The 16,760-nt window shown below is 43.8% G+C and overlaps 2 protein-coding genes across 41 annotated transcripts in view; both read left to right on the forward strand.

The window, feature by feature from the left end:
- Positions 1-9,637, forward strand: part of celf2 (cugbp, Elav-like family member 2) — a 164,314-nt gene extending 154,677 nt beyond the window's left edge. For 24 of the 39 annotated variants that reach the window (XM_035616901.2, XM_035616994.2, XM_035616875.2 and 21 more), the window contains 5 exons: positions 275-454; positions 802-834; positions 1,637-1,780; positions 2,240-2,412; positions 4,365-9,637. In XM_035616901.2, the coding sequence (XP_035472794.1) occupies positions 275-454; positions 802-834; positions 1,637-1,780; positions 2,240-2,367 (485 nt within the window). In that variant the 3' untranslated portion in view covers positions 2,368-2,412; positions 4,365-9,637. The remainder of the gene's footprint in view (positions 1-274; positions 455-801; positions 835-1,636; positions 1,781-2,239; positions 2,413-4,364) is intronic. The other 15 variants (XM_035617178.2, XM_035616947.2, XM_035616957.2 and 12 more) reach the window with 1 other exon arrangement.
- A 6,628-nt stretch (positions 9,638-16,265) lies between these two features.
- The window catches only part of usp6nl (USP6 N-terminal like), a 50,618-nt gene continuing 50,123 nt past the window's right edge, over positions 16,266-16,760 (forward strand). Inside the window, exon 1 of one of the 2 annotated variants that reach the window (XM_047336007.1) lies at positions 16,266-16,420. The gene's annotated coding sequence lies outside the window, so the exon portion shown is untranslated. Of the gene's footprint in view, positions 16,641-16,760 lie in introns of both variants that reach the window. The other variant, XM_047336008.1, reaches the window with a different exon arrangement.

The following is a 16,760-nucleotide window of genomic DNA, read 5'->3' on the forward strand; positions in this document are numbered from 1 at the left end:
CGGTATTTTTCTGCGTGTGCATGCGTCGCTGCGTGTCTCCTCTCCGGGCGACGCCTCTGGCTGTCTCCATCAGCTACACTCATACTGTCCTTTACTGTGTGTGTGTGTGTGTGTGTGTGTCCTGTGTTGTCTTTTGTGTGTGTGACTGACAGTGTAGTGTGTGTGTGTACGTGTGTGTGGTTGAAACACAACCTTCAGTGGGAGCGCTAACGAGTAAGTGCACTCTTCTTTCTTCATTGTTGGGTTTTATGTAAAGTTGCTCAAATGCTCTCAGGTATGGCGGCTCTGAACGGGGGCCTGGGCGGCGCGGGGCTGACCAACGGCACGGCGGGCACCATGGACGCGCTGACGCAGGCCTACTCAGGGATCCAGCAGTACGCCGCCGCAGCGCTGCCCACCCTCTACAGCCAGTCGCTGCTGCAGCAGCAAGGGGCCGCCGGCAGCCAGAAAGAGGGTCAGTAGCACCGGGGGCCGGGGGGCCGGGGGCCGCGAGGTGGGAACTCTGAACACAGACAGGTTTCCTCCAGGAATCACACGCTGGCAGAACGTCCAGTTGACGACGTGATGGGGAAGATTATGATTAATATGTCATAGCTTCCCATTGGACAAACAGTAATGTGGTGATGGATATGTAAGTGAATAGTTTCGTAGTTAAGGTTTTTTTGTCCAATTAAATATTTTAAATAATAGCCAACATTATTGTTTATTTGATTCTCATGCTGTGATGTGTATTTGTGCATTTTATTTTCAAATTCCAAATATCATATTATGTATTAAAGACACACATTTCTTTACTTATAGTTGGACCAATGTATCTTAATGCCCATTTTTCAGGTATGAAATCAACTACAACTACTTTAAATTTGAATGATTTGTTTTTCTAAAATGTACATTTAAGATGAATTGGATATTATTCTAAGTGTTTGATCAGACCTGTCTATGAATATTATCAATATTTCTGCTGGTAATTGTACATTGATATTAGTACGTCATGATGAGAAAATGTCAAATGGATCGGCGCTGTTGCAAAGTTAGATTCACCCAAAAGCTTAGGACGGCGGATGATGACACGTGCAGTTAAACAAACAAGAGCCACTTCCTGTTTGTTTGTGCGCGTCTCCTCTCGGCTCGCGACAAAGATACATTTTGCAAAGATGCTCTGTGTCTTTTGACAGAGTCGCCCCGGGGGATCAAATCCCAACCGGGGGGGAGACGCACATCCGGCTGCCTCCCTGCTTCATTCATCAGTGCAGGGCCCGATGTGACCTATCGGGAGTATTAGGCACGTGTGATAGAAGGAGGGCAGGTCGACCTTTGACACGCAGCCGAGAGGACGAATCAGAGAACGGGGAACCGGGGGTCTGTTGGGTATAGAGAGGCAGAGATATGAATTACACGAAAAGCTTTTTATCTTTGTGAAATGTTCAGTGCAATCGCAGAATGTTGTTTAAAAAGCAATAACAGACTCAAGGTCGTGCAGTTGTTGTGCTAAGCGGTGTGCTTCAGCTCCGTTCCTATGGCGACAGCACAGCAGCGCCACAATGCAGCGCTCACTTTCTCCTGCGGCTGTTTGCCTAAATGAAAAAAAACCCTCTGACCTAAGACCCGCTCTGCATCCTTCTTCCTCCCTCGCCAGGTCCCGAAGGTGCCAACCTGTTCATCTACCACCTGCCCCAGGAGTTCGGAGACCAGGACATACTGCAGATGTTCATGCCTTTCGGAAACGTGGTCTCTGCCAAAGTCTTCATCGACAAACAGACAAACCTTAGCAAGTGCTTCGGTACGTCGGCGGCAGCAGCAGCTATCTGAACCTTCTCCCTTCACTAGTCACCAGTCGCGTCCCGGCGCTCAGGAAAGATACGGACTGAACGTCCTTGTGTCGCGCTCATGTCATCAGGGAATGCGACTTGACGCGATCCTTCCCAGGTGACACGAGCGCGTCAGGAGATGCTCGAGTCACAAGTAACGTCGTCAACTTTGCGCTACAGTGCAAGTAAAGGCAGATTAATGCAGCCGATAGTTGTTGAGCTAGTTTTAATGTGGTATATCCAGTATTCCTTTAAGATGTGACCGTAACGCTGTGATGAGTCGAACAGTAGCTGACGCAGATAGCGAGCCCATTATGCGTGGAAACTCCATCGTAACTCAACTTTTGCGGGTCTAAAATGTGAGTCTTTATGGATTTGTGTATACAATCCTTTTAACGGTGCACTTTTCTCTGTGGTTTCCGCCCCCGCAGGCTTCGTCAGCTACGACAATCCCGTGTCGGCGCAGGCGGCCATCCAGGCCATGAACGGCTTCCAGATCGGCATGAAGCGGCTGAAGGTGCAGCTGAAGCGCTCCAAGAACGACAGCAAACCGTACTGATCTTAGCACTAGGGTCTGTCTGCTCCCCATGTTAGCACTGCTAGGGTAAGTCCCCCCGACGACAAACAAAAAAAGAAAAATGAAAAAAAAACTTAACAGCAAACCGAGCCTCGAACTCTCGACACAGGGACTGGGGGGGGGGGGGGGGGGGGGGGGGTAGATCACTGGGGCGGGGAGACGACCTACAACCACCTGAGGGAGACACACACACGCCTTGGTTTTTTACTTTTATTTTTCTTGATTTTTATGTTAGCTTTCAAGTATTATTATTTATTACAATTTTTTTTTTGACACACATGAACGCTTCCATTACCGTCATTACTTTGTGCAGTTGGGGTAGCTTTGTTAAAAGTTATTTAATTCTTTTTTATTTGATTATTTATACATTTTAATTTCTGCCAGAACTGAGGTTACAGACAAAAGGAGCCATGATGAATTTTTTTTTTTTTTTTTTTTAAATATACAGTATATATTTTTTTCCTCTCTCTCTCCTTCAATGTGAACCTGAGGCCTGGTGAAGGGTTCTTTTTTTTTTATCCTTTTTTTTTTTTTTGACTCGCACGTCGATATGCACACTCGCCCTTTGACCTCCACGGTGTTGGTTGCAGGCCGCCGCTGCTTCTCCAAAAAATAAAAAATAAATAAACCCTCTATGCCTGCTGGCAACCCGCGGGAGCAAAAGGCTCTTTTACAGCATATAGTCAGTTACACTCCACCGCCACAATATGAAGAGAGAAACAGAAACACTCACTACGTCTTATGATTTACGTGCAAATTTAAAAAAAGGCAAAACAGGTTTTTTTTAATTTCTCAGAAAATTTAAAAAAGAGATAATCAGTAACTACTTTTCTGGGTCAGATCACATTGGTCTTTGTCGTGAAATGGATATTAACACATGTAGAACATCTTCAAAATAATATTCAGAATTTGATGAAGCTATAATAATACTACTACTAATAATAAAAAAAAGAGTTTATGGGTGAAGGGGGGAACTGAAAATACTTGATGTTTGTTGAAAGATTTAAAAATAATTCAAAGTACAGAAAAAGCCACTGGCCTGTAAATTTTATTTGTAAAAAAATGCAGTTCTATTTTTATACAACATTTTTACTGCCTCAGATGAAGAGAAACAAAAAAAAAGGATTTTATTTATAACCTTACCGTTAAGTTATTGGACTCCTATCAAGACGATCTCCGGTGTTTTTCATGTTTTTTCAGTGCAGGAACCACAAACACACTCCGCTGCCATTTTGAACCGCCCCCCCACCCCCCGTCCCGCCACATCCACCTCCTCTCATTCATTCATTCAGACACACACTTATCTGTTCATCCATCCCTCTCTCTCTCCGCCACTCTCTCCATCTGTAGTCAAACTACTTCTTCACTCGTCCAATTTCCACCTTTCTCCTCACGTTTTTACTCTTCTTTTTTTTTGAGTGTTTACGTTTTTTGTTTGTCCGTAAACCCCCCCACACCCTTACAAAATTTTTTAGACATGTTAAAATATAAAGAAGTGAAAAATACACCGCCCCCCCCCCCCCCCCGAAATAAGAAATGATACAACTACTTTCTCCCAAATGACAACATCCATCTTGGTTCTGATGGATAAAGCTTTGGGTGCTCTCTGTTTTTTGTGTACGAATGAATGAACGAATGAGTGTGTGTGTGTGTGTGTGTGTGTGTGTGTGTGTGTGTATATGTGTGTGTGTGTCATTGCGTGTTCGTATAGACCTATAACATTATTAGCATTTTCTATTACGAAAAACAAAAATTATAAGCTAAAAAATTGCCAATGAACTCAGTGAGTGGTTGTTGCTGTTCTGCCAGTTTGCTCTGTTGTTGTTGTTGTTGTTGCTGTTCTTTGTTTGTTGTTTGTTGTTGTTGTTGTTGTTGTTGTTGTTTCTCCTGATTTGATAAGATGCTGTAGTGGTTGTGGTGCTCTGGCTCCTCTGTGTGTAACTCTCTCCTCTCCCCTGTTTTTTCTTTCCCCCTTTTAGAACAACCCATCTCCATGCCTGTTAGCTCATCGTTTGCCTAGCATGTCTCCGTGGCGTCCCGTCCCCAAAAAAACAAAAAACTTTAAACGAGAAACACAAAACGACAAAAAACTCCCCCCGCCCAAAAACAAAAGTGTCATCGTCCTCCTCTTCCTCCTCCTCCTTCGTCCCCGTCCTTGTTTTTTCTCAAGTGTTTTTCCGAGCTCACCTGATCATAACCTGGTCCTCCGCCTCCTCCTCGTCCTCCTCGTCCTCCTCGTCCTCCGCCGCCGCCTACTGACCTTTTTGAACTTTTTGCTTTTTGGGGGATTTTTATGATTATTTTTCTGTTTTTGTGCATGTGACCTCATTTGGATCTGTTTTCAGGGAGGGGGGGGGGGCGATGAGGGGGCGGGGGAAGACAAATGAATCAATGTGAAATAGATATAAAGCTGCATTCATATGAAAAAACACAAAAAAGACTTGAGATTTTTATGGAAAAACAAATGTTTCTTTTTTTGGAGAGAAACAAACAAACAACAACAACCTGTGGCAAAGCGACTTCCATTCTGTAGGTTTTTTTCTTGCATTTTTGTTCTGTTTTTCTTTCTTTCTTCTTCTTTATGTCAGTTTTTCTTTTTTTCTTCTTCATTTAAAAGTAAACTTGAAAGTTCACTACAGGAATTGGCGCGTCGCGTTGCTTCTGGTTCCCCCGACGACGGCGACAACACAAGAGCGCGGCGGGCCAGAAGCCGCCCGCGCCAGTTTCTCCAGAGAAAATAAGACTACTTCCAAACAGTTTTGAAACAAGAACTGTCTGATCAATATTAGACTCTCTCTCTCTCTCTCGGAGCTCTCTAATGGTTTTTACATTTTTCAGGCAGTGTAAAGTTTTTTGATAAGGCCATTTTGATAAGTGGCTCCTGTTTCTCATTCAAAGTCTATATATAATAGAACCACTTTTTTCTAGAGTAGTTTAAAGGTATAAAACAAAAAAAAAGACATTTGCCCTGTTTGGGGGGAGAAATGCTACCTACTTGTGTCACCTTTTGCTGAACTGACTCACAGATAGACAATCCGTGGTTTAAATGCACATGATGAAATGACCTATATTTTCTACTGTTTAAATGTATAGAGGATTCAAAAAAAGAAGAAAAAAGATACTAAGATACCTGTAAACTCCGCGTTAACGTCGGTGCTTCTCGTGAGTTTAGTTGTGGTTTCATCACAAAGTCCAACGGTCTTAAATGTCTCATGTTTTTTCAAGAGAAGACTTCAAAAAAAAAAATCAGTTTACTTGAACAATAGACAAAAAGCCTTTCATATTACTATAACTTTTATTTCCTTTTTAATTTTCCTCTTCTGTTTTTTTTAAAGGAGTCCCTATTTGCAAAATTTTCTTGTCGGTTAATTAGCTATATGAAAATTCCTAAAAATATATATAAATATAAATATATCTATATATATATATATATATAAAATGTCAGCTTGTGAAGCATCAATGTCATTATTATTTTATTTCTCTCTCGTGGGAAAACAATACTTAGGTGTGTTTCGTTGTTCGGCAAAAATGTCTTATAAAGGAAAAAAAGAGGAGATCAGTGGAGTTCAGTGCCAAATCCTGAAGGTACTTCCTGCCTAGCGTGCGTCAGTGTACTTCTTGTGAAATGATTTGATAACATGGGTATTTTATTATAAGTGTTTTGTATGGATCCCTCATATTTAAAAGTATAGATTTAAAAAAAAAAAAGAGTTTGTTATCTTGCTATTCTGTGGTCTTGTTGCCTGAAAGTGTCATGTTTGCTTTTTCTTTTCTTTGTAAAGATGTTTGGAAAAAAAAACACAAAAAAAAAGTGCCCATGTGTCATATATATATAACTATATACACGCACACACGGACACACACACACACACACACTCTCTCTCTCTCGTGCAGACCTCACACAGTTTACTTTGTTGTTGTGCATGAGAGCCCCTGAGCGTGAAAGAGCCTCTACAGCAAACGTCTAGCGCCCGCCAGCGTGCACGCACTCACACACACACACACACACACACACACACACACACACACGAGAAAAATCGCGCACTGATATTTTTAGCCATTGTACAGCCGTTTTATTCATCAAAGCCTTACCACAAATCTTTGCACTCCTCTCTCTTAGTATCTCGCACACACACACACACACACACACACACACACGCAGACGGCGCGCTCCGGCACATATATATTCTTTTTGATTGTTTTCCTCTCGCACGCGCTACCCGTTTCTCCTCGGACGAAAGAGGAGCTGAGGCGGGAGTCGTCATGACGCGAAGCCTTATTTCTCTCCGAATCCTCTCATCTGTGGCTTCAAAAACACTCCTGAGTTTGTAGCCTGAGTTTGGATCATTACTTTTTGTGTATCACCTCAGATGAGCGCAACTCGCTTTCATGATGTAAGCACAGGGCAAGACCCGCTCGTTTCACAAGACACGCCTCGACCTTTTCTCTTTTTTCCGAGGAGAAAAGCACACGCCTGCCCGCCGCGGGGCGGTCGAACCGCGAGAGAGGCGGGACGGTCCGACGGCAAAGTTCTGAACTCGTTTGAATTCGTCGCCGAACTTGTACCCTTCGACGTCCGTTGTTTTCTACGTGGTTGTAAGACTTCTCCGTGTGTGTGGGTCTCGTGGCGTAACGGGCCAAAATCACGTTTAGATGCCAAAGTGTGTTAATGACGTTCTCATAGTCGAGCCGTGTACATGGCGCCGCGTTGTCGAGTCTATTCCACTGCCCCCCTCTCCCTCCTCCCTGAAAGCCTAGTTCACGGTCTGCAAAAAAAAACAAAACGAAAGAAACAAAAAAACCAGGCAGCATTATTTTCTACAGAATCTCACCAGTCGCCTTAACCAGGGAGCGTCGTATCAGTATTACAAGAACAGAAGATGTTGTCCAGTCCAGTCAAATGTGATTTGTGCCAAGTTTGTGTACGGTTACCCGCCCGGCGCGCCAAGAGTCCGGATTCTTTTCTGCTTTCTTTTGCCATTTTCATCCGGTCGGACCCCGCGAGCAGAAGGAAAGAACTGAAAATGGCCGTTTGGAAGGAGACACAAGGATGCCGGCGCCTCTTCCTCCGTCTGGTTGTTGTCTCCCAGGCTAACCGGGGTTATTAGAAGGAGGAGAGGCGTCTTATTGGAATGGCGACAGGGGAAATTAAAAAAAGCGCTCGTTGGCTGGAGACGGGAAGGGGTCACGTCCGCCCGGTCCACACAGGCAAAACAAGAGACGAAGGCAATACTGCTTTCATTATCCTCTCAAAGGCCAGAACCCAAATACCAAACTCCACCCGAGCTCACGGAGCAGACTTTCTCTTCCGTAACGCAGTACACACACACACACACACACACACACACACACACACGAGCAGTGCCACAAACAGCCATAACTACCTGTACGAAGAGCCGGACCGAACGCGGAGGAGGTCCCGGTCCAATCAGTGTTAACCGAACCAGCGCGTCTCAGTTTCACACGTCGTTAAAAGTGTTTGCATCCTACGATTTAGCACATTTCACACCTACTTCAGCTCACTCTCTCGCACAAACTCTTACTCGCGACGTTATCTGTGCCGCAACACGCGGCCGTCTCCTCAAGCGTCCCGGAAGAAGAAAAAACGTAAATGTCGTCAAAAACAAAAAATCGCCAAATCCCACCGACGACGTTTGCACACGGCCCTGAAGTCGCACATCTTTGTCTTTGTTCTCAATGTGGAAGCACAAGAAGGGTCGTAGAGCGTCGTAGGTGGTCGTAGGGGGTCGTAGGAGGTCGTAGAGCGTCGTAGGAGGTCGTAGAGGGTCTTAGAGCGTCGTAGGAGGTCGTAGAGGGTCATAGAGGGTCATAGGGGGTCGTAGGAGGTCGTAGAGCGTCATAGAGGGTCGTAGAGCGTCATAGAGGGTCATAGGGGGTCATAGAGGGTCATAGGGGGTCGTAGGAGGTCGTAGAGCGTCATAGAGGGTCGTAGAGCGTCATAGAGGGTCATAGGGGGTCATAGAGGGTCATAGGGGGTCGTAGGAGGTCGTAGAGCGTCATAGGGGGTCGCAGGGGGTCGCAGCGTTTCTGTGGAGCGGCTCACCTCAGGGGCTGTCATGGCCGACGCTCGTCGTGATCTCTCTATCTCGTCACAGTTTCACTTCTCTGTTCTCCTTCTTTCTTAATTATCTTAAGTGCTATTTATCAAACAAATGAAATCAGAAAGGAAAAAAACAAAAACAGTTTGAACGTGTCGTTTCTTTGCATTATGGCTTACGTCAGAGTTTTTTGAGGGAAAAAAAATGTTTTGTGTGTTTCTCTCTTTATCCGTGCCGTAAAAAAAAAAAAAGCTTGTTGTCTCTGGAGATTATCCGATTGTTTTTTTAATTTTTGTTGTTTCTTTGGTTTCTTTTGATTCTCAAAAAATGGTCTTTCAGTAAAAGTTATTGTCTTGAGAGAAGCCAAAGTTAATGCATTTCAGTGGATCCTGTGGGCGTATACGATGTATGTTTGTTTGACAACACATGGGAAAATCTGTCCCTGGATGGGATTTAAAGAGTACAACAAATGCAGGCTTTCCTATTTCTACAACTGATTGTACTTATGCATTTTGTACCAGTGGAATTTTTTATACTGGAGATTAAAGGATACAACGAAAAAAAAAAAAAAAAAAAAGCCTAGAAAACAAAGCTGTGTGGCCTGGTGGTGTGGCCCGACCCCGACCGCTCCCCGAGGATGAATTCTAGCTGGCATCAAGAAAGTTGGCTTTTGATATATGAGATTTTCTAGAAGATCTTTGGCTTCATTTCTTTCACTTCTTTTTCCTCACTTGAGTGTTGTTCTTTCTTTCTTTCTTTCTTTCTTCCGTTCTGCCTTTGTTCCGTTCTTTCTTTTTCCAAAACAGAGGGTAGGTGAGTGTCAGATCGTTCTTCTTTTCTTTTGCTTTTTGCTTTTTTATAAATAGTTCTAGCAAGTTTGTCTATACAACAGCGGTAAGTTTCATTTGACTTCTTTGTATTGTGCCGTCTACACGATAAAGACAATTATAGAAAAAGAAGGAATAGAAATATTTAGTCACCTTCAGTGGATTAATGTATTAGTTTTTAATAAAGAGATCAACTAATTAGAAAAACTTTTTTGCTTTTAGCTGTTTAGATTTTTCCGGTTTCTCTGTCCTTCTCTGTGAACTAACTGTGTAGCTGAAGCAGTCAGAATTATTTTTGTAAACGTATGTTCTTGTGTGATGCAGTTTTTTGCTTCTGTCTCCTATATTAAACCATTTTTCCTAATACTTGTCTCTCTCTGTGTTGTTATGTTCCAGTCTGACGTTGTGCTGTTTCACCACCTCCATCCTTTCCTCCTCCTCCTCCTCTTCCTCTTCCTCATCTCTCTCTTCCTCTCCGTCACCGTCATGTTGGTGTCTTCGTTTTGACCACGTAGTGTGAAGTGAACTCCATCGCCCCAGTGACGACTCACTAGTAAATATACATCGAGGTGTTTTCTATGTATATTACTGTGGAGCCCAAGTTGCCGCGTGACAGTCGACAGAAGAAATTAAAAAGAATAAAAAAGACGTGATTCTTGCACAGTAGTTGGTTTTAGACAATCGGAATGTACTTTTGTGTTTTTTCTTCGCTTGAAGAATAAGAATTTGACATTTTGGGAAACCAGAAAGTAGTTCAGTGAAATTCATATTTGCGTCTCGGTAGCTTTGGTGTTGTTGGGAAGACTTGTTGGGGCTAATGAGCGCACTGCACTAGCTGGCAGGCTAACGGCCCAGCTGGAAGTTTCTTCCTGTTATCTGTGTGCTCGCCAACTAACTCCTTCGTAGAGTAGTTGTTGTTTTAAATTCAGGATTGTGACTTATTTCATTCAACAATGAGTCAAAAAAGGCGGTGGGAAAGCTCACCTAGCTAGCTTGCTAATAGTCAGTTAGCAAGTTTTACAGGCTTTCTAACTTACTAGCCTGCTAACTTGCTGACCTGCTAGTAAGCTAGTTAGCTTGTTTACTTGCTGAGCTGTAAGTTAGTAAGCTAGTTAGCTTGGTTACTTGCTGACCTGTTGGTAAGCTAGTTAGCTTGGTTACTTGCGGACCTGCTAGTAAGCTAGTTAGCTTGGTTACTTGCTGACCTGTTGGTAAGCTAGTTAGCTTGGTTACTTGCGGACCTGTTGGTAAGCTAGTTAGCTTGGTTACTTGCGGACCTGCTAGTAAGCTAGTTAGCTTGGTTACTTGCTGAGTTGTAAGTTAGTAAGCTAGTTAGCTTGGTTAAAACAATTTGTTTATATGTCTAGTTAAACCAATACTTCTTTGTTGAGCAGTTCAAAGTGACCGTGTAGCTTGTTAGCTATGTTAGCTTCCTCTCTTTTGGACTCTCCAGCTCTCTGTAGCTACAAGTTGAAATCAACGACTGCAATTTCACTGTAATAAATTTGTTCAGCTGCTAAATTTTGACGTTTTTAATCTCTGGGATCTATGACCAGGATTTTGTACGACAAGACCCTGGCGTTGTTGAGTCCGTGACGCTAGTAGATCGGCTTATAGACGTAGCTTAGCTTCTAGAAAGTATTTTGATTCATAACCTCATGTAAAACCAGAAATTATTGTTTTTAAACTTTGGTCTCTGGCGATGCTCATAGGCAGATTTGTTTTCGAGGTGGCTGTTTCCTCTTCTTTCCAATCTTTATGCTAAGCTAAGCTTAGCTCGTGGCTGTAGCTCCCTATTAGCACTACAGATGTTCGAGTGATATTCATGTGTTTCCCAAAATGTTGAATTATATATTTTAGTATTTTTTTCTCTTTGACTTCAGTAAGAAATCCTTTTCATTTACTTGAATCCTGCTGAGAAATGTTCCCTTTTAGTTTTTAATCTTGACTTTTTCCAAAGTTCAAACTAAATTGTCCCTCAGTCCCAGTCGCTGTGGCGATAAAAGCTTCACCCACACTGGAATTGGCTTTGGGTTTTTTGGGGGCGAGTTTAATCCCTCATCGGGGACTGGCCCTCCTTCCTTCCTCCGTACTGTAGCTGTGCTGTCCGCTGCCCTGGGCGAGGCCTGTCCACTGTGTGTCCACTCTCTGTGTCCGATCCCACTTCCTCCCGTCACTTGTGTCCCCGTCACAACTGCATCCCCAGTGTAGACAGAGAGGAAAGAGAAGTCAAAGGTCAAAGTGTCCAGCGTTCATTCGCAGGAGGGTTTGACGTGTGTTCAAAAAACCCCAAAGTGCCGTTTTTCCTTCCACTCATTGAAGGTTGTCATCGTCGTACTGCACATTAAGTCTTTTAACAGTGGGAACATCTGGACATTACTGGCTGCTTTTTTAAAGCACTTAATGTTGGTCGAACACTCTTTGAGCCGAAAGCTGAGACTTTTACCTTGACGACCTCGCGGAGCGAACATCCACGTGGCCGTTCACGCTGTGCTCTCGGGCACATTATGGCGTCTTTTTTTCTCCCCCTTTCATCACCGCAGACCACCAGGTCTGTTATTAAATATTGATTGTCAGGTTCAGGCGAAGGCATACAATAAACCTCTTATTATTGCCGACGTGTGGCCTGTAATTCAAGAGAAAAGTCTGCAGCTCAATAGTTGTTGTTTTTTCAAAGATATTTTTCTCTTTAGTTTTCGAGCTCTTTTGGGTTTTTATTCCCTCCCATAGAATCACTCTTAAAATATGAAAGCAGCCAGCGAGGGGCAGGTTGTGGGCTACACGCCGACGTGTGTATTTGCAGTTTGAATAAACCTTAAAATGATTTTTGCTGTGGATAAGATGAGTGTCTGACCGTGTGCCGCTTCATCAGCTGTTGCCCAGGATGCTCAGGAAATTCAAGGTGAGATCCCGCAAAATGTTTTTCCAGGTAAACAGAGTTTTGCCGAGCGCGGCCGTGCGAAGGCGAACTTTGCCACGGGCGGCGCTCGCTTTTCTTTCAGTCTGACCATTTTTTAAAGCGCAGACAATGCCAAGGATTCTGCAAATAAAAAAGGCAAAAGGTTTTTTGTCCTTCTCGGAATTGAAAAGCCTTTTTGCGAATCTGCGTGTTGGGCCTGACAGCGCTACGATTATGATAAAAACTCAAAACTGAATAAAAATGTGCTGTGCTGGGATAAAGAGGAGATTATCTGTCGTGACGGACGTGTGATTGCACACTACTCTTACCCTTTTTTTCCTTTCTCGAGAACAACGCCCGTCATAAAGCCGCTCGGCTGCACAGAATGAATTACACATGGATAAATAAATCCAAATAAACAAGGCTATTTATAGTGAGTAGACAGTCGTGGATCAATAGACCAAACAAAGACACGAGAAAATAGAGTCGCGCTCAATGAAACATCCGAAACAATAATGGGAATATATGTGACTAATTCAGGTCATATTTTTTTATTTAGATTAATACATTATGCAGATGAGAAGGAGGTTATATGATACCACTCTGTAATTTCCTTTTAAAGATACTCATAGGCACCAAACCACCATCAGCTACATCAGCTCGATAGAGATGAGACGAGATTTGAATCCGTCACGTCCTCGACGGACACGTGGGGGGGGGGGGGGGGGGGGCTAGACGGGACGCTCCGTGCGACGCCACAGAGGAGCAGAGGGAGTGGGTGGGAGGCCGGGACTCGAGCCAACGGAGACAAGCTGCTCCTCTGCCAGGGGTCAAGGGTCAAAGGAGGTTCGCAGCAAGTATTTGAATTTCAAAAATCGTCATTTTTGCAGGAAAGTAAAGTTCAAGCGGAGGAGAAACAAGAGCCATGTGCATGATTCCACTTTCTGCACAAGTACTCTTTATTCAGGAGGATTTAAGTTAGTTAGCCTGAATTAAATAACAATAAGAACTTTTAGTTTTAAGCTAAGATAAGATGAGACCTTATTGATCCCACACCAGGAAAATGAACTTGTTTCAGCAGCAGCAAGAATCAAATGGCATTAGGGAAGAGGTAGGTAATAAAATATAGCAAAAAGAAATGGAAATAAAACAAAAGACTGTAAAAAAGCTTAATACATAACATACAAAGCTTAAATGCAGTTGTTTGGATAAAAATATGACTATGAAGAACAGTGTTGTATCGATGTGAAGTAATAAATATGTGTACATATATATAAATATTGCACAAGATTGAGAAATATTGCAAAAGGTGTGATGGATATACTAAAATACTAACGCCAAAATACTGCAAATGAAAATACATTTATATGTTTGAGATCGTTACAAGAGGGAACGAACGGTAAATGATGTTCACCATTTCACATCAACAATTGAAAACCCGAAGAGTCACGTCATCGCTGTGAGTGCATCTTTTTTCTTTTTTTAAATAAATTTGTGTTCAGGTTTCATCGTCCACGGCTGCTTAACGTCTATTTTAAACTTTTTGAATCCTCTGTTCCGTGGAGACTGAAGTTCCAAACAGAGGCAGGTAATTAAATTACAGTTGTGATCAAAGGAAGGCCGGTAGAATCTTCCTCTTCCTCTTCCTCTCCCTCTTCCTCCTCTTCTTCCTCTTCTTGTCTTTTCTTTATTTTACATTTCTTCACGCGTCCCCTTTGAAGAAAGAAAGTGACTCATTCCCTCAGTTTGTCAGACACAATATTCACGGGATTGTTAAGCTCATGCGACGCTTAAGCTCGTTGGCCGGTGCGTTGAATAACCAGAGCAATTTTATGAAACATTAGTTTAAAAAGAAAAAGAAACACCTCCTGCACACGGCTTCACATGAGCAGAGGAAGGTGATGCGCTGCTGCCATCTTGTGCCGACGGCGGGGGAACTAGACCCTGAGGATCCAGACTCAGACAACTCACTGAGCTGGTGATGCTCTGCTCCATCTCCGTTCGGGCGTTTGGAGTTTTTACATCACTGATGTGTGTTGAAGTGTTCATGTTTCTCATAAGTTTGCTTCTTATTAGTCGATAAAAGTGGCTCCAAATGACGTCACCAGCGCAAGATGGCGGCGCCCGTATCCCAGATAGTTTAGCGTCATTTTCGTGTACGGCTGGAGGAAAGTGGCGTCCATCTTTATTTACAGTCCGTGGTTTAGAGCGGTAAATAAAAAGGTGGAATGCAACTGACCACTGTTTGAATTGTGTTCTTCACTCTGCAAACACTAATCTGCATTTACAGAATAGACTCCCGACAAAGACAAGATGTCCGACCTTCCATTTGAGATCCTCTCCTAAAGGAACACAGGAAGTGGAGCAGAGTTTAAGGTCACGTGACAGTTCTGTCCTCTTTAAATCTTGACAAGTGTGTGCGCGTCACCACAGTCGTGTTGAGCACTTGTAGGTGGAAGGGATGTGGAATTTGTGGCGGCACAATCACCGGCTTAATAGGCCGTGAAATCAACAGTCGCAGCCCCTCGCCGTCTCCCCCCCTTCCTCAACGCGGTCACGTGACACATTAAGGAAGACAAACAGGCCGTGACGCCTGCTGCTAACAAGGTAAGTGGTGCAGGAGCTGCAGAACCATAAAGAACACACATCACATCTGAACCACACGGCCACAGAAACAGGAAGCGAAGGGATAAATCGAAGCCCTGACGCGGATCGAGTCGGACGTTGTCGGGGGGAAAGTCAATAGATGTTCGTAAACCCAACTTAACTCAAATGTCTGTTTGTCACTTTGTCTGGCGGTGTTTCGTCCTCGTGGTTCAGTTCCTCTTCCACACACAGTGAACTCCAAAGTAAACGTCGCGGCCCCTGTGTTGTGCCCGCAGGCCTCGCCGTCGCTCCGGGTGTGTGTGTTCAAGGCTCCTCCTGGGGGCCACAAGCCAAACACAGAGCAGCCGACTGGGGCCTGGATGAACTACGCTGCTCCGCGAAGCTGCCGCGTGTTCACAGGCAGATTTAACAGCTTTGGTTTTCAAAAAACTGAAATCTGCCAGCGACACGATCGTCCCAGCATTCATTAATTTCTTTCACACCCAAACCAAACGAAAGCCAGATTTAGTCACTGACTGCAGGGAATTAAAATTTGGAAATTTTAAGGCTTTTTTTTAAGCACAAATCTGTCAAATGTCAATTAAATCTAGAGGCTGGAGATGATTCTTCCATCTTTTTAAACAGAAATGTGCCAGTAAGATTCATGAATGTGATTTATTTTGTATTTTTCAGAAAATGTTTTAAAGATCTTGAAACCTGCAGGTGACGACTCCATCTTTCTTCTTCTTCTTCTCTCCTCCCTTCTGTCCACTCACAAGGTTCGGCCTGTAGAGGTCAGTGTGAACTCAGAGAAGCACAGAGGTCAGCGAACGCCACATGCTGATGAGATGTCATTAATATGTCATTTCAAAAGTGAGGAGGGGAAAAAACTATGAAACACACACATTTTTTTAAAAGCATCTGAATATTCATGTCCGACTGTGTCTGGAGATTTGCAGGCCAGTGATCGTGTCTACAGGTTAAGATTTCTGTCACACTGACATGTAGAAATACATCTTTTAAATGAAAGTTTCTTCAACTTTAATACTCAGGTTAACTTTTCTTCTTCTGTCCCACTTCTGAAAGTATTTCCAACAAACATCATTTAAACCATGAATCAGTTTATTAGTTTATTTCCTGAATCCTGGAGAATGTAAACCCACATTTTAATACAGATCATAACAGGAATGTCCAAATGTTCCCTGAAGAATGTGAGTGTGTGTTTTAATAGTCAACATGTTTATCACCTTATTAATGAGTTAATTCACTGACAAGTCTCATAAAACTTGAACTGACTGAAAATAAAACACTGAGAGACTTTCCAGTAAAGAAAAAAGAAAAAGTTGGAAAATCCTTTGGGAAAAGAAAAAGACAATTAACATTTTTTTATATAGTTGTGTTTGATGACCACACACACACGCACGCACGCACGCGCACACGCACGCACGCACGCACGCGCACACACACACGCACGCACGCACGCGCACACACACACACGCACGCACGCACACACACGCACACACGGGAGTTTGAGAAGAGGTGCTCCGGACTTCCTGGTTACGGGACCGTGTGGTTCGTTTGTTTCGGCTCCTGCTGCGGGCCGGTCGGTGGGCGGGGGGATGAAACCCGCAGCGATGTGAACGAGGAGCGGAGTCGAGAGCAAGGTGAGTCGGACCACGGGGGGAGACTGGTGCGTGTCCGGTGAGAATGCTTCTGTCCGTGGACACGGTGACGTACCGCGGCGGTTGAATGACGGCGGCGGCGGCGGCGGAACGTTTAGCGGTTCGGCGGCTTTTTTACCCAAAGTGGAATCAAACATGGCGCCGCAGCTTCGTTGGTCGACGCGTCTGCGTGAAACGACTCCGGATGTTGTTGTTTTTCACGGTAACGACAGAAGCTGCGTTGAGTTTTTATTCTTGTTAAACTTTGTGCTTGTTTGTGTTCACTGAGGCCTACACACACACACACACACACACACACACACACACACACACACACACACAC

Source organism: Scophthalmus maximus, chromosome 12 (genome assembly GCF_022379125.1).
Source record: "Scophthalmus maximus strain ysfricsl-2021 chromosome 12, ASM2237912v1, whole genome shotgun sequence".
NCBI classification, from domain to species: Eukaryota; Metazoa; Chordata; class Actinopteri; order Pleuronectiformes; family Scophthalmidae; genus Scophthalmus; species Scophthalmus maximus.